This window comes from Aythya ferina (assembly GCF_964211825.1).
Source record: "Aythya ferina genome assembly, chromosome: W".
In the NCBI taxonomy this organism is placed as follows: Eukaryota; Metazoa; Chordata; class Aves; order Anseriformes; family Anatidae; genus Aythya; species Aythya ferina.
In genome coordinates this window covers 17,156,367-17,174,645 of record NC_140313.1, presented here as the reverse complement: position 1 = coordinate 17,174,645, position 18,279 = coordinate 17,156,367, and the positions used below count along the sequence as shown (strand labels likewise).

Below are 18,279 nucleotides of genomic sequence, written 5' to 3'. Positions count from 1 at the left end.
CTTAACAGGTACAAAAATTTAACAGATAAGGAAAGGAGAAGAAAATGGATGCAATAAGACCAACAGGTGAATTGAAGATTGATGTGAAAGGTAATGAAAAGGCAATGAAGAATAGCAATGCAGCATTACAGATGGAATTACAGGACAAACAAGAGATACAATACATCCTGCTTCAATATTTCTTATCCATATACTTAGTTCAAATACTGTAACAGTAATAGAAGGCAAAAAGCACCAGACATCTGACTAAAGAAATACAAAAATACAGAACAAAATCAGGGCAAAATGAACACTGATAACTAGGCAAAAGAGTAATCTCAAATACAGTTACTCAGAAACAATGCATGGAAAAGTTGCTATGTCAACATATACAGACAATATCATTATTCCAGCTCTATGGAAATTACTTGATTTTCCTGGTCTGTAATCTCTTCCAATACAGTACTGCCAAAATTACCCTTAGAAACATGCAGGGAGACACCGCATATACTGAACAAAGCAGCTGATTCGGAGTAAAAAAGGAGGAGGAAATTATTCCTAGTTGATTACATGGCCTTTTAATCATGTCTTTTCTACTGTAGGACAAAGCATTATTAAACCCTAAACAGTTCCAGTTTGGTGGGAGCAGTGTGCATCTACAGCTTTTTCTCTTCCCAAAAGCCATGATTCCACTGTGGCAAGTCAGACTGCAGCATGCCCAAGCAGTTACTGAAGTGGCAAAGCCGTCCTAGAAAACACTTCCACTAGGGAGAAAGTAATCGCTACAGACTCCATACAGGTACCATAGAAAGCATGTACCTCACTGGTAATGGCACAGAAGGGCACCAAGGATTTAAGAAGTTGAAAGGTTTTCTTTCTATCACCTCTTAACGTTACCAAACCAGAAACTCAACTATGGTTCAACTGCATACTTTGGGGGTTCTGGTGGTGATGGGAAGGTGTCCCACTTCTGACATGGCAGCACACAGAGATTGTATAATGTGTATAATGCAAGGCTTCCATAGATAGTTTGTTCCCTCCCCCAGCTCAAAACACATTAAAGAGGAAGAAGTCACAGTTTGGAGTGTGTTACAGTTGTGAACAACATGAAATCAAGGAAAAAAACACACAGTTACAGAGGCTTTCCCTACTTTCCCCAGTAAGGGAAAAGCGGGGAGCAGAAAACATAAAACACAAGTGTACTGGGTCTGGCTGGAATGTTAACTTTCCCGGCAGCAGCCCATACAGTACCGTACTCTGTACTTGTAGCTGGAACAGCAGTGTTATCACACCAGTGTTGTGTCTACTGCTGAGCAGCAGTGGCACAGCATTGGGCCTTTCTCTAACCCTCCTAGGGGGTGGGCAAAAAGTGAGGAGAGAAACATCACTAGGGCAGCTGACCTAAACCAATCAAAGGGATATTCCATACCATGTGGTGTCACACTCAGCAATAAAAGGTGGAAACAGGAAGAAGAGGGGAGGGGTGGGCTCTCATTGAGAAGACGTCGGTCCTCCTCTCGAACACCGGCTGCGTGCGTTGAGGCCTTGCTTCAAGGACGTGGTCAATCATCGCTCATTTGTGGGAAGTACAGAGTAATTTCTTTCCTCTGCACTTCCATATAGCTTTCATTTATTTTGTTTGTTTGTTTTCCTCCCTTTTTCCCCTTTCCCTTTTATTTCCCCTTAGTTAAATTGTTTAGTTCATGGTAGTCTTTATTTAATTATTATAATTATTTCCCTTTGTCCTGGTTTCAGTTAGAACAGAATTAATTTTCTTCCTAGTAGCTGGTGGAATGCTGTGTTTTGGCTTAGGATGAGAAGAGTGCTGATAACACCCCGATGTTTTAATTGTTGCAGAGCAGTGCTTATACCAAGCCAAGGACACCTCAGACTTTTGCTCTGTTCTGCCAACAGGCAGGCTGGGGGTGCAGTAAGAGCTGGGAGGGGACAGACCCAGGACAGGTGACCCAAACTAGCCAAAGAGGTATTCCATACCATCTGACGTCATGCTAAACAATATATAGGGGTGGCTAGCCGGGGGGAGGGGGCCGGACTGCTCGGGGTAAAGCTGGGCATCGGTCAGCGGGTGGTGAGTAATTGCATTGTGCATCACTTGTTTGTACATATTATTAGTAGTAGTACTATTATCATCATTGTATTATTATTATTATTATTATTATTATTATTATTATTATTATTATTATTATTATTTTCCTGTCTTATTAAACTGTCTTTATCTCAACTCACGGGCTTCACTTTCCATTTCTCTCCCCCGTCCCAGAGAGGGAGGGGGGAGGGTGAGCGAACGGCTGTGTGGTGTTTAGCTGCCGGCCGGGTTAAACCACGACAGTCTTTTTGGCGCCCAACGTGGGGCTCAAAAGGTTGAGATAACGGCAGATCTGACCAGAGTGAGTTAAACTAAAATTGGTATAAGTATTAGACCTGCTTAATAGTCACTTGTCATAATGGTGATTGCTTTAATCTCAATGTGCTGCGCCTGTTTTCCAAATTGAGTATTATAGCACGTTATTTTCCGTATGTGCTCTCTGTCATGTTGTTTATCCTCTCCGGGCCCTGGTTTCAGACCATTATGGTACTGTGTGTTGTATCAGTGGCTTATGAGATGATGAAATATCTGGCCATGACTCTAACCTGGTATTTGTACTCAGTAACATCTTCGATTCTATACTTTGGAAACTATATTTTGGAAACTATTAGCAATTATATCTGTTGCCTTTTTTCATTAGGGAGTCAATCTGTGGAGGGGAAAGGGGAAGATAATTTTTCTTACTTGATCACTCTCCCTTTCTCCTTCACCACCCCCTTATCCTCCTTGATCACTCTCCCTTCCTCCTTCACCACCCTCTTATCCTCCGAGTTTATTACAATAGCTCTCCAAGATATTGAATATCCTTGGGATACTCAGACCAGCATAGTCCTGTTGTTCTGCCTCCTGAATGCGCTTCAGGTTCTGCTTAAAGTTAAACAACTACTTAGGAAGCTCATCCAGAGATCTGCCCGGAGGCAGTATAGTTGTGGGTGGCAGGGAGTATGGGAGGATATGGGCAGGCATCTAGAGCAGTTGGCACCCCCAGTGTTTTGGAAATTCACCCCTGAACAAGTGCAAAATCCTCAAAAAATGGCAGAATGCTTGAAAAAAAGGTGTCGCGATTCGGGAAGTTCCAAAGTAACACAAATCATTGTAACATGCTGGGGCCTGGCTCATGCCTATCGAGCTGCCATGGATACTGCTATCAACTTAGTGACAGACCCTGCGGCCACTCCAAGTCCCGTGACAGATCCAATGGCCATTGTGACCCCTACGGTGGACTCTGCGGCCGCTCCAGTCCCAGCTTCTGCAGATGCTCCAGTCCCAGTTCCTGAAGCCGCTCCAGTCCCAGTTCCTGCAGCCGCTCCAGTCCCAACTCCTGAAGCCGCTCCAGTCCCAGCTCCTGCAGCCGCTCCAGTCCCAACTCCTGCAGCCGCTCCAGTCCCAACTCCTGCAGCCGCTCCAGTCCCAGCTCCTGCAGCCGCTCCAGTCCCAGCTCCTGCAGCCGCTCCAGTCCCAGTTCCTGCAGCCGCTCCAGTCCCAGCTCCTGAAGCTGCTCCAGTCCCAGCTCCTGCAGCCGCTCCAGTTCCAGCTCCTGCAGCCGCTCCAGCTCCGGTTCCTGCAGCCGCTCCAGCTCCGGTTCCTGCAGCCACTCCAGCTCCGGTTCCTGCAGCCGCTCCAGCTCCGGTTCCTGCAGCTGCTCCAGTTCAAGCTCCTGCAGCCGCACCAGTTCCAGCTCCTGCAGCCGCTCCAGCTCCGGTTCCTGCAGCTGCTCCAGCTCCTGCAGCCGCTCCAGCTCCTGTGGCTGGGTCAGAGAAACGAGCTGTAGCAGTGCAAGTTGACCCTGCAGAGGGTATTCCAACCTCTGTGGCAGACCCTGTAACAAGGTCAGAGAAACGAGCAGTAGCAGTGCAAGCTGCCCCTGTAGAGAAGGTGAAAAAATGGTATAGAGATTCAGGTTGTTTAGAACGCAGAGAATCTTCTGCCAAATCTAGGTATAGAGACGACGGAGACGACGACGACGCTGGGCCATCAAGGGTTCAGGAGGAGGAAGATGAGGATGCGGAAAAATCAACAGTAACTACCCGAAGCCTAAACGAGCATGAGTTATGAGATGTGCGAAAAGATTTTGGTCGATGTATAGGTGAGCAGCTTGTCACCTGGCTGCTCCGATGCTGGGACACTGAAGCCAATTGTGTGGAATTAGATGGCAGGGAAGCCAAGCGACTGGGATCCCTTGCTAGAGACGCAGGCATTGACAAAGCAATTGCAGATGGAGCACAATCTCACAGCCTCTGGAGGCGTCTCCTGTCAGCTGTGAGGGAAAGGTATCCCTTCAAGGAAGAACTTGTATGTCTACCAGGCAAGTGGACCACTATGGAGAAGGGAATCCAGTACCTGAGGGAATTAGCCATACGGGAAGTGATTTATGAGGATCCAGACCTCAGACAAACATCCAAAGATCCAGATGAAGTCAGGTGTACGCGACCCATGTGGCGGAAGTTTGTACGGAGTACACCATCATCATATGCCAGCTCATTGGCAATTATGGCCTGGAAAGAGGATGAGGAACCCACAGTGGATGAAGTGGCTAAACAACTCCGGCAGTACGAAGAAAGTCTCTCCTCTTCCTTACAGGCCTGCGTCTCAGCTGTGGAGAAACTTTCTGAAGAGTTCCACCAACTTAAAGAGAATCTATTGTCCTCCCCACCTGAACCAACCAGTGTCCACCGACCAAAAGAGAACACTTGGGAGAAACTTTCTGAAAAGGTTCACCAACTTGAAGAGAGATTATTCTCCTCCGCACCTGTACAGAGCAGTGTCTCAGCTATCAGGGGTAGTCGTTCATCCACACAAGGAAGACGATATGGTGGGTACTCACCCCGTGCTACCCTGTGGTTTTACTTACGAGACCATGGAGAGGACATGAGAAAATGGGATGGAAAATCTACCGCGACCCTAGAGGCACGGGTACGTGAGTTGCAAAAGAAAACAATCAGGAAAAAGGGATTCTCTGAAAAGTTTGCTGCTCCAACTTCCAGCAGACAGTCCTTCAAACACAGAAACGAAGAAGATTCCGACCAGGATTAGGGAGGCCCTGCCTCCAGCCAGGGGGAGGAAAGGGACAATCGAGTTTATTGGACTGTGTGGATTCGATGGCCTGGCACATCAGACGCACAGAAGTATAAGGCTTTAGTAGACACCGGTGCACAATGCACTATAATGCCATCGAGCTATAAAGGACCAGAGCCCATCTGTATTTGTGGAGTGACAGGGGGATCTCAGCAGTTGACTGTATTGGAGGCTGAAGTGAGTCTGACTGGGAATGACTGGCAAAAGCACCGCATTGTGACTGGCCCGGATGCTCCATGTATCCTTGGCATAGACTATCTCAGAAGAGGATATTGCAAGGACCCAAAAGGGTTCAGGTGGGCTTTTGGTATAGCTGCCTTAGAGACAGAGGGCATTAAACAATTATCTACCTTGCCTGGTCTCTCAGAGGACCCCTCTGTTGTGGGGTTGTTGAGGGTCGAAGAACAGCAAGTGCCAATCGCTACCACAACTGTGCACCGGCGGCAATATCGCACTAACTGGGACTCCCTGATTCCAGTCCATAAGCTAATTCGTCAATTGGAGAGCCAAGGAGTGATCAGCAAGACTCATTCACCTTTCAATAGTCCCATATGGCCAGTGCGAAAGTCTAATGGCGAGTGGAGACTAACAGTGGACTATCGTGGCCTGAACGAAGTGACGCCACCACTGAGTGCTGCAGTGCCGGACATGCTGGAACTTCAGTACGAACTGGAATCGAAGGCAGCCAAGTGGTACGCCACAATTGATATCGCTAATGCATTTTTCTCCATCCCTCTAGCAGCAGAGTGCAGGCCACAGTTTGCTTTCACTTGGAGGGGAGTCCAGTACACCTGGAATCGGCTGCCCCAGGGGTGGAAACACAGCCCTACCATTTGCCATGGACTGATCCAGTCTGCGCTGGAGCAGGGGGAAGCTCCTGAACACCTGCAGTACATCGATGACATTATTGTGTGGGGTGACACAGCAGAGGAAGTTTTCGAGAAAAGAAAGAAAATAGTCCAAATCCTTCTGAAAGCCGGTTTTGCCATAAAACAAAATAAAGTCAAAGGACCTGCACGAGAGATCCAGTTTTTAGGAATAAAATGGCAAGATGGACGTCGTCAAATCCCAATGGATGTGATCAACAAAATAACAGCTATGTCTCCACCAATTAACAAAAAAGAAACACAGACTTTCCTAGGTGTTGTGGGGTTTTGGAGAATGCACATCCCAAATTACAGTCTGATTGTAAACCCGCTCTACCAAGTAACCCGTAAGAAGAATGAGTTTGAATGGGGCCCTGAACAACGACAAGCCTTTGAACAAATCAAGCAGGAAATAGTCCATGCAGTAGCCCTTGGGCCAGTTCGAACAGGACCAGATGTAAAGAATGTGCTCTACACTGCAGCCGGGGAGAATGGCCCCACCTGGAGCCTCTGGCAGAAAGAACCTGGGGAAACTCGAGGTCGGCCCCTGGGGTTTTGGAGTCGGGGATACAGAGGGTCTGAGACCCGCTATACTCCAACTGAAAAGGAGATATTGGCAGCATATGAAGGAGTTCGATCTGATTCAGAGGTGGTCGGTACTGAAGCGCAGCTCCTCCTAGCACCCCGATTGCCGGTGCTAGGCTGGATGTTCAAAGGAAGGGTCCCCTCTACACATCATGCAACTGATGCTACATGGAGCAAGTGGGTTGCACTGATTACTCAGCGGGCTCGAATAGGAAACCCCAGTCGCCCAGGAATCTTGGAAGTGATTATGGACTGGCCAGAATGTAAATACTTTGGGATATCATCAGAGGAGGAGGTGGGTCGTGCTGAAGAAGCCCCACTGTACAACCAGTTATCAGAGAATGAGAAGAAATATGCCCTGTTCACTGATGGGTCCTGTCGTATTGTGGGGAAGCATCGGAGATGGAAGGCTGCTATATGGAGTCCTACACCACGAGTTGCAGAAGCTGCTGAGGGAGAAGGTGAATCGAGTCAGTTTGCAGAAGTGAAGACCATTCAGCTGGCTTTAGACATTGCTGAACGAGAAAAATGGCCAGTTCTCTATCTCTACACTGATTCATGGATGGTAGCAAATGCCCTGTGGGGATGGTTACAGCAATGGAAGCAAAACAACTGGCAGCGCAGGGGCAAACCCATCTGGGCTGCTGCATTGTGGCAAGATATTGCTGCTCGGGTAGAGAACCTGGCTGTGAAAGTACGTCACGTAGATGCTCATGTGCCCAAGAATCGGGCTACTGAAGAACATCAGAACAACCAGCAGGTGGATCAGGCTGCTAAGATTGAAGTAGCTCAGGTGGATCTGGATTGGCAGCATAAAGGTGAATTATTTATAGCCCGATGGGCCCATGACACCTCAGGCCATCAAGGTAGAGATGCAACATACAGATGGGCTCGTGATCGAGGGGTGGACCTGACCATGGACGCTATAGCACAGGTTATTCATGACTGTGAAACATGTGCTGCAATCAAGCAAGCCAAACGGTCAAAGCCTCTTTGGTATGGAGGACGATGGCTGAAATATAAATATGGAGAGGCCTGGCAGATTGATTACATCACACTCCCTCAAACTCGCAATGGCAAGCGCCACGTACTTACAATGGTAGAAGCAACCACCGGATGGCTGGAAACATATCCTGTGCCTCATGCCACCGCCCGGAACACTATCCTGGGCCTTGAAAAGCAAGTCCTATGGCGACATGGTACCCCAGAAAGAATAGAGTCAGACAATGGGACTCATTTCCGAAACAACCTTATAGACACTTGGGCCAAAGAACATGGTATTGAGTGGGTGTATCACATCCCCTATCATGCACCAGCCTCCGGGAAAGTTGAACGATACAATGGACTGTTAAAGACTACATTGAAAGCAATGGGCGCTGGGACATTCAAAAACTGGGATACGCATTTGGCAAAGGCCACCTGGCTAGTCAATACTAGGGGATCTGCCAACCGAGCTGGACCTGCCCAATCAAACCTGTTACGTACTGTAGAAGGGGATAAAGTTCCTGTAGTGCATGTAAGAAATATGCTGGGTAAAACAGTCTGGGCTACTCCTGCCTCAGGAAAAGGCAAACCCATTAGTGGAATTGTTTTCGCTCAGGGACCTGGATACACTTGGTGGGTGATGCAAAAGAACGGAGAGGTCCGGTGTGTACCTCAAGGAGATTTAATACTGGGTGAGAATAGCCCATGAACTGAATTGTACCATGTTAATTGCTATATAATACTGTATGTTACCACTACCATGACTACTATAGGTGACTAATTAGAATGTATGGAAAAGAGTGTAACCTGAGCATGACATAAATGGTATGGAATAAGGGGTGGATAGATGGATAGGTGGAAGAAAATTAATTCTGTTCTAACTGAAACCAGGACACCCTTTAATTAAATTATCCTTATCTCAACCCGTGAGTTGTTCTTTGCTTTACTTCTCCCCCTCCTCATCTAAAGGAGGGGGAGTGAGAGAGCGGTTGTGGGGTTTAGCTGCCCAGCACGGTAAAACCACCACAACAAGTCATGGCTATTTCACAAAGCTTCATTTTCTTAAATGAAGTTTATTACAGGCCCCAGTGAAAATATTAAAAATTCACCAATGCATACACTTCTGCATCATTGTCCAGGTTGTTGTTCTGGAGTGGTTAAGTGCCTTTTTTAATTTAAAAAAGTTTTTTACATTATTGCTGTGTTTTACAACAAAATTAAAACCCATTTGTGGACTCTATCTAACAACAAAAAGTCAGTTTCCCCAGAACAAGCCAGAAGCATAAAAGTATGTTTTGAAGGGGCCTTTTCTCTACCAGATATTTAACAAGCAAGAAAAAAAAAAGTCTATCACTTCTGTTCCTAGTGTAGATGAGTTTACTCCATTTCCAGAAGGCAAATCCTTTCAATAAATATCAGTGTAACTTCTGAGATGCTGAAGTTCCAGAGATACAACAAGCAGCTCTGTGCAATTTCTCCTGGAGTTCCAAGGCTGCCTCTTGTTTCAGTCCAGTGAGATGATGTCAGGAGCACTGCCTCCACTGCTGGTTATAACTCCTGTCTTGCTCCTGCTGGAGGAGCTAACGTGCATGCTGCTTTCGTGGTGACTGGTTGATGTGATGATGCTGCCAGGCGTGCTGCTTGTTAAGGTTGAGGTGAGACTATCCAAAAACATAGGAGGACAGTACTGTTTGAAACAAACAATGAAGAATGAAGAGACTAACTGCACAAGGGAAATGTATGCTTTGAAGATACATCTTCCCTACAACAAGCACAAAACGGGTTACTAGCAGAACTTCATTAACACATGCACAGCAAGACCAGAGCTCTGCAAAACAGTAAGTAAGCAAACAGGGGTGGTAGCACAAACCCTTCCTTCCTCTTCCTCCCTGTTATATCTCCTGTGAACAGGCTAGCTTGAGCATTTACTGGCACATTAGGAAACACTATAGCATCCACCATAGCATCCAACTGGAAACCTGTAATGAATAGCATCCCCTAAGAGACCATACTTGAACCAGTACTATTTAGTATCTTCATTAATGACATAGTGGGATGGAGTGCACCTTCAGCAAATCACAGGTAACACCAAGCTCAAAGGTGCATTTGATGCACTAGAAAGATGGGATGCCATCCAGAGGTACCTTGACAGGCTTAAGGAGCAGACCAAGGTCCTGCACATGGGTCAGGGTGATCCCCAATATCAGCACAGACTAGGGGATGAATAGGTTGAAAGCAGCCCTGCTGAGAAGGACTTGGGAGTGCTGGTGAATGAATAGCTAGATACGAGCTAGCAGTGTACTTGCAGCCCAGAAAGCCAATTATATCCCAGGCTACAACTCAAGGTGGCCAGCAGATCAAGGGAGGTGATTCTCTCCCTCAGCTCTGCTCTTACAAGGCCCCAGGTTGAATACTATCTTAGTTAAGGAGACAGCATTCCCCCCTTGAAGGCTGTAGTTCATCTGTGATACTTACTGTAACTAGATTCTTACATTCTTAATTGTGTAAAGTTTGTTTCCATGGAAGGAAAAGCACTAACTGGTTACTTTTGACCTACAAAATTTCCATAAACTCCATTGGCTTTGGATTATAAGTGAGGCATCAAGTAATCACACTGAGGGACTTGTGAAAGCGTTCAGTAACGTGCCCAAACTAATGAAGATCCCATCATTAGAACTCAATCCACAACTAATATTAAAACCAACAGAAACAGAAACAGCAGTGAAGTATGTTTACAAAAATCAGTCTGGCCTGCAGATACAGTGTGAACTAAGAGCATGAATGCATGGTTGTATTCATGGCAGCAGCATGTGTGCAAGTATCTGCTTCTGTAAGGCAAAGATAAACTATCAGTAGTTTCCTGTGCTTGAATTTATCACAGTGAAGTCAAACTGAATCCTTCCTTAATGCCTCTTTTCTTTTTACCACCTCTTGTTGGGCAAATGCATTTTCCTGGTCTGTGGTTAGGTCTAAGCAAGTGGATCGCAAGCACAATATGGATGACAACATCCTGACAGTTACTTGATCAGTATGTCAAAAAAACAGGCTTAGAAGTTAAGCCCACAGCAGTTCAAAAACATACCTGTGAATCAACTGGGATTATTGAAAGAAAATCCAGACCTAGAAAGAAGAAGGATAATAAACTGATGCATCTTTATTCTCTTCATAAAGAAGAAGTTTAAGGAACTTTGTTGTTTTTGTAGAACAGATTTTGCAATTGCTATACAGTTTCTAAATGAAGTATATCACTGTAACACCAACTCTTAATTACTTCAGGCAGCAGCAAAACATGTTTTCTAGTACAAGTGTCTCTTTTTAAGAATGAGAATGACAATGTATTCACTGGATATTGCAATGCATTCACTCGATATTGCAGGGTGGTTCAACGTGGTTGCTTAGATGGAGGTTGCCAGTTGGAGCTGTTGGTTCATAATGCAAGTTTCACTGCATATTGTACCTGACTTGGCCAAACTGGGACATGAAGAGTGTCATCACATTAAAGATGCTGGAATGAAGTAAAGTCACAACATGCACAAGTCCAAAAACAAGCAGCAGGTCTCTTCCTCCACCCATGGGCAGCCAATAAGGAAACTTTTCTAATATCATCCCCGCTTTGTGTCTAGACAGATAAAAGGAATGAAGAGGAAACTACAAGTAGTTCAAGGTATATCCTCTACGAGCAGCGAGAACTAGTGTCCATCTTATACACCATTAGTGTATAAGTATTTAAGGCAAGATGTTTAAAAATATGAAACCAATGAAAAATCACAGACTTTTTTTTGTTTTGAAATCTTGGCCTTGTGTTCGCTATGTCAACAGAAAGAAATGGTAAGCTTCCTCCCTCCCTCTCTCATTACCCTCCAGGTCTGTTCTGGCCAGCAGCATCTCTCCTTTCCTCCATCACAGAAAGTCACAGAAAAGTTTTGAAGGAGATTTAAGCCCAGCTGCTTTTATAGAATTCACAGCTTTTGGTCATGAATACTCTCAAACTTCAAATGATAGAGATGTACAAGATAAACAAAACAGTTCTAAGCTTCTGTTCTCTCAGATTAGTCTCCTATCCAATTTGGAAATACTATGGATTTCTTACCAAGGGAGAAGTGGAGGGAGGGAGCAGTAAGGCAACAGAGAAACAAGGGGAAGGATATCCATCCCCTTGCCAAACTGGTACTGAAAAAAGAGGAAAAACCCCAGAGATGTTGCAGGGGAAAAATGAAGACAGGCAACAGAGTGGGTGAGGGAAGTACAGGAGGCCCATGTGACACCTCTTGTCACAAGTCACTGTTTCCTGGGCTCTGTGTTCACTACGGCCAGCAAAGAGAACCCCCAGAGTCCCCCTACACAATTCTTTTCAAGGAGCCAGGATAGAAAACAATCATTATCCCCACCTTTTGTCTGATATTTAGCAGCAGTGTTGAAGAATACATCATAGGCATTTAGGGTATGTCTAGGTAAAGAAAGTCAATAGAGGTCAGCTTACATATTGTAGCTCACCTTAACCTTTTTCATACAGTCTAGACAGAGCACCACTAGAATCAGCTAGCAGAAATCTCTACATTAAGGGCTGGGATGAGTCAGTGCCATTATATTTCTAGAATTTAAATAAGCAGCTACTCTCCCTCGCATCTACCACACATAACAATTGGACGTTTACATAAAGTCTAACTGAATACAGCAAGAAGTGTTTCTGGCTGCCATTTCAGAGCGCCAGTGTCAGGGTGTACCTCAGAAGCAAGGTTTTTCACATCACTGTTGAAGCATAGTTTCACACTGGGAAGACAGCTTGTACTAAACTTGTCTAGACATCACATCAGTGCAATACTACATACAGTCTTGTCCCATTTAAAAAAACTGATCTCCATTTCTTTTTTTTACCCACCCCAGAGATTTAATAAGGCTGTCAGAATGCACGTGAAAAATAGCCACCACCTACCTGGCAAGTCCGAGGAAATACTAGATATTGGTGGGTGATGGAATGGCACTGAGTAGTCTGTTAACGAAGGAGGAATAGCAGCAGTATCAACCGTTGTCACGCTGGGCAGTCTGACAGTAGATGGCTGATACATGAGAACCCTGTTTTAAACAGCATGGGATGTTACAAACAGCCTGGCCATTAGTTACAGAAGAGAATTTATGCACAGCTGTGCACTCCTTCACACAGTCACTGTGTTCCAGCACAACTACAGTGTGGCTACTCACTACACAGTACTCCACTCTAATTTCCTCTTTCATAACAGTCTTCATAATAACATGATCACATCTTGGCTCTCAACAGCATCTGTGACATAAGAGCAAGTTGGTATTAAAACAAAGTACAGTGCTGGAGTCATTGACAACAGTCCGTTTGGGATCAGAAGTGGCTCTCTGTATCTGCAGAGCACCCTGGGAGGGATGCACATGTAGTCTGAGCCAGGAGAAGGGCACTAAGTTTCTCCACATCACTGTTCCTCAGGGATAACCTGTCTTGCCAAGGATGCAACTGACATTATTCAACCCCTGGAGCACAGAATACCAACACAAGAGTTAAGCATCAAACCCATCTTTGCTCACAGCTGAACCCAAGCTAAGCTCAGCTCCCTAGGAACATGCAGCCAGTTAAAGTCTTTCTCTATTCCCACTGTCATGGTTTCAGTTAGGACAGAGTTAATTTTCTTCCTAGTAGCTGGTAGAATGCTATGTTTGGCTTAGGATGAGAAGAATGCTGATAACACCCTGATGTTTTAATTGTTGCAGAGCGGTGCACCTCCCCTGGTAGGCTCTTGAGCCAGCTGTGTCAGGAAGCTATCTTCCACACACTCTAGAAACCTTCTGGACTGCTTCCTCTGCGCAGTGTTATACTTCCAGCTTATATCAGGGAAGTTGAAGCCTCCCATGAGAATGAGTGCTGGCGATCATGTAACTATTGCAAGCTGCTCATAGAATGTCTCATCCATCTCTTCATCCTGATTAGGTGGTTTATAACAGACCCCCACCAAGATGTCACCCCTACAGGCTTTCCCCCTGATTCTTATCCATAGACACTCAACTTTATCATTCCCAACCGCAAGCTCTTCAACATCAAAACACTTTATATTAAAGAGCCACACCACCACCCTTCCTACCTTGTCTATCCCTTCTGAAGAGCTTGTAGCCATCCATCACAGTACTCCAGTCGTAGGAGTGATCCCACCATGTTTCAGTTATTGCAACTAGGTCAAAGTTAGCCTCTCACACAATCACTTCTAGCTCCTCCTGTTTGTTGTCCATGATGCATGCATTGGTATAGATGCACTTCAGATGAGACATCTGCCTCATTACCAGCTTCAGCTTTGTTCCCCTATGCACTTCTCTGGTGAGCCCTGTTTTTACCCCCTTCCCCTGTCACAGTTAGTTTAAAGCTCTCTCCACAAGTCCTGCTAGCTCCTGCACTAGGATTCATTTCCCCTTTTGAGACAGGTGAGTTCCATTCATCGACAACAAGCCAGGGGTCAAGTAAACTGCCCCATTGTCAAAGAACCCAAAGTTCCTGTCTCAACACCAGCCTCTCAGCCAATTATTCATTACCTGTGTTTTCCTAGCCCTCTCCATGTCCTCCACCTCCCCAGAAGAAATAGAACAAAACATGACTTGCGCTCCCACTCCTTGAACTATTCACCCTAAACCCCTGAAATCTCTCTTCATAGTTCACTGGCTTCTCTGAGTGATTTAATCACTGTCCGCTTGAACTATGAGTAATAGGTAATAATCAGTGGGGTGAACCAGCTCTGGGAGTTTTCTAGTTATGTCCCTGACCCGGGCCCCAGGTAGGCAGCACACTTCCCTATGGCTCAGGTCCGGGTCTGGTCTGTAAATGGGACCCTCCGTTCCTCTGCGAAGGGAGTCACCTACCACAACCACCCTTCTTTCTTTCCTGGCAGAGGCAGCCTGAATGCATGGAGTCTACTGCCTTGTCCTTAGTAACCTCTTTGGGGAACCTTCCCACACCTCCCCACTTACCTCCCCCTTCAATGTTCAATGCTACAAACCTATTGCTTAGGGGGACCTGGGGACGCGAGGGAAGTGGGGGGGTTCACCCACGATGCTGAGCAGGGACCCTCTCCATCCCTCAGGTCCCCCTCCTCTGTCCAACAGGAGCAGGGCAGGTGGTCAAGCACCAATTGTGAGGTATATCCCTGGCACCTCTCCCTCTGGCACACCAGGGAGCTACTCTACCAGTTGATCTCCTGCTCAGAGTCCCTGATCGCCCTCAGTCTCTCAACCTGCTCTTTCATCTCTGCCATCATGCTGACCAGATCTTCCACCTGCTCACACCTCACACAGGTGGAATACCTGCCACCCTCCCCCATCAGCAGCAGGCTCTGGCACTCCCTGCAGCCAGAGACCTGTATGTGTCCAGACAGCTCTGGACAGCCCCTCCATTTTGGTCAGCACAGTCTTTTTGGGGCAAGCTCTCTGCCTGGTTGAGACCATGGTAAAAACTGTGGTCACAGAGACTGCCAGTAGATAGGATGAACTCAAAAGGGAGAAGGGACAGAATCCCTGTGCCCCACCACATGAGCTCTCACACCCACCACTGCAGCTCACTGTGGGTGGTTCTCACACACTGGTTGCCCCTCCCTGCTTGCAGTGGGCAGTGATGCTCACTGCCCTCCCAGAGGCAGTTTCTAGGCAGAGGGCATGGGGCTGTTGCCCTGGCAACGCCCACTCCCTGTCAGTCTCTCTCACAAGAGCTGGCAGGTGCTGCCTGGTCACACTGCTGTCCCGGGCCTCCCCTGGCAAAGCAAGGGCCCGAAATCCCCCCTGTAAAGAAGGGGAAGTAGACCTGCATCCCAAAGAGATCCCATATGTCTACACGTCAGTTTATCCGAGACATTACAAAATAACTAACTTTAAAATTGACAAACCCTTTGGTTGGGCTTCCTTGTGCTTCAGACATAAATATACACTTCCTTTTGGCAGGAGGATCATCATCTTCGTCAGAAGAGCTTTCAATTGTCAAGTCAATCACATCAACTTTCTTCTTGTTTACCTCGTTGGCCACTGTCACAGAACATGGTTTGCTAACAACACTGGAACCTAAACCAGAAAATAATATACCACTTTTTTTAAAAAAGGCCATTGACATCAGCAGTTTCAATTTGCAGCAGAACCAGCATCTCAAAATACTGTTTTAGCTCATCTTCCTGACCACTGCAGAGGCCATCATGGCCCAGGAACAGTTTTATTAGTAATATTAGTAGTAATATTCTGTGTGAGAATTATTGAGCACAAGCTTTAATCTTCACTTAAGTTTAAGGACCTACAACAAGAGCAACTTTTTTAAAGTGCTATTATAAAGAATAGAGACAAAACCCACAAATGCACATTTTTAGAGATACAATCCTTTCTTTTTAGTTTAAATAAGTTACTTCGCACACATCCCACAAAAAACATCAACATCCATACCCATTATCCCAGCTACAATTAAGTCTCAAGGCATCAAGCTTTTCTGGTTGTTTGCAACCAATATCCAAGACATACTCACTTTCTATTTTGGTGCACTGTGGACTTGAAACTTTCACAGCATCTTTTTTAGGCCTCATGGGGCACCAGGAACCATCTTCTTGGAATTTAATCTCATCCACGTCTGAACATTCATTAAGGATTTCCATAAAGAGCCTGAAAAATAAAGTTAAGTGATTTTGATTCCAGGCTTTTCCTAAGCAAAAATGAGACAGTTAAGAAGTTGATTACAATCAACACTGACCTACAGTACATACTCTCCCCCTAATTTGTCTTCCCTGAAGACCTGTAGTTACAGCCTTTGCAGACATCCATACATCAAAATCAAAGAATGATCCCAACCTACCCATGTCCTACTCCAACATTATCGCAGTTTAGAGATTCCCATACAGCAGTAGAAGCAATCACCCTTTCAATCAAGTTTTACACAGTTTATAAGCTAAATTTTAAGAGTTAATAGCCTCACGGATAGTTCATGTAAAAGAGAGACATCTGTAGGTGTCACATTTGATTTTCTCCAGAGAGGATATGCTGAGGCTCAGGAGTTTGATGATGCAGTTACAAGATGATTTCTTACAGTTTGTTACATGGGAATAGAAACAAAAGGATTCTAATGGTTCCTCACAGTCTAATGTACTTCTGAGAACAAGAATAGAAATGGCTAAACCTCAGGTCACAAAAACAATTAGTACAACATGAAAAATTTGAAGTAATTTTGTACTCTGCAAGCCCAGTCTCTTACCCATCTAGTATTAGGCTCTCATAAGCTGCCTTCTTGTCACAGACAGGACAGATCCAGGTAGGCTTCTTCTCATTCATTTGAAGATAAAGAGCAGCATCAAAACATTGCAGGTGTGTGCAAGTAACAGCCCGGCATGGGATTGTCAGTCTCATTTTTCCCAGCTGCAGGAGGTGCATTTAAAGAATGTCAGAAGAAAAGAAAGCAAAGTAGACCTGGATAGCTAACAATGAAATCAGATGCAACCAGCAAGGTAACAGTCACTTCTCATTATAGAGTGCCCAACACTAGGTCACTGCATGCAAATCCACTCCAAAGCACATACAAAGTACCTGAGTGAACAATACAGCAGTCCTCAAAGTCTTATGACTAAGTTAAGAACTGTCAGAAACATTTCAAGTGGACCTGCATCAACATTATTTCTAGGATTTTATTTTTAATAGGAAGACCTACTGAAGCACCCCCTTTGTCATTTTTTGCCAAATACCTCAAGGTTTGATTATTTTGTGAACTATAGTTATGTTAGACTGAGAATGGCATTATACCCATTTCAGCATAAGACTTAAACAGACCAGTCACAAACACAAGGTCAGTTTCTACCTGGAAAGAGAAAACCCAAGGCAGCACCACCTTGTTACTAGGTGATCTGTTTGTTTCCTTTATAGTAGCTGGCAGTAAAAGCAATATCACCGGGACCAGGAGGTCTGAAGTTCTGTTTCTCACTGTGCCCTTTAATTATTCTATCACCCTTCCCAGGTAGGCTCAATGCCTCCATGCACAAAATCGCTCCTTTTACTTTTAAAGGCCTCAATATACACACAAGTAGCAACTTGACTCTGACTGCATTACAGCTTAAGTATTCACAGGTCTAAACCATAGTTGGTTCTTCTCCTCATTTGCATTAATGAATCAGTATAACAAAAGCCAGTTAAGTTTCTGAAGCAGGGTGTTTTAAAAGCAGACCAACTCTGCACTAAAGATGAAAACACAAATCTGTATATGGTAATTTCCAGCCTTACTTACAGGACACATCAGAGAAACCCGCAGACTGGTTGTGGCAATCTCACTATCAGGATCTGCCGTTAGTTTTTCTTTAACTACCAAAATAAATTAAGAAGTTAGAGATGGGCACAACTACTTAAAATGCTAATCTTGATTCTCTAGTACATATACTTTGTTTCCAGCTATCTAAGAAGCCCTGAGCATTTAAGGAAGCTAGTTCAGAGCAAATACCATATAAGAATAGCTTCACAGGCATCGTGAGACTGTTTTGATGTGCAGCAGATGCAGTTCTGGCCACAATGTTTAGTAGAGCAAACTCTACCCAACGTGCAAGGAGACATCACATCACATCAGGGAGTGAGGTGTAAAGACAAGACAATTAGCAGCACATACAGGTGAACAAAACACATATTTAGGCCATCTATCTGCACCTCACTGCCCACTACACTAAGCAGTGCTCT

General features: G+C 45.2%; 1 protein-coding gene across 18 annotated transcripts in view; it reads right to left on the bottom strand.

Moving 5' to 3' along the window:
- The window catches only part of LOC311426289 (E3 SUMO-protein ligase PIAS2-like), a 64,195-nt gene that overhangs the window by 19,409 nt on the left and 26,507 nt on the right, over window positions 1-18,279 (bottom strand). For 5 of the 18 annotated variants that reach the window (XM_084502585.1, XM_084502577.1, XM_084502588.1 and 2 more), the window contains 7 exons: window positions 17,840-17,913; window positions 16,820-16,980; window positions 16,100-16,233; window positions 15,480-15,651; window positions 12,530-12,669; window positions 10,679-10,716; window positions 8,650-9,283 (listed from right to left, as the gene is read on the bottom strand). In XM_084502585.1, the coding sequence (XP_084358711.1) occupies window positions 9,101-9,283; window positions 10,679-10,716; window positions 12,530-12,669; window positions 15,480-15,651; window positions 16,100-16,233; window positions 16,820-16,980; window positions 17,840-17,913 (902 nt within the window). In that variant the 3' untranslated portion in view covers window positions 8,650-9,100. The other 13 variants (XR_014686650.1, XR_014686651.1, XR_014686649.1 and 10 more) reach the window with 13 other exon arrangements.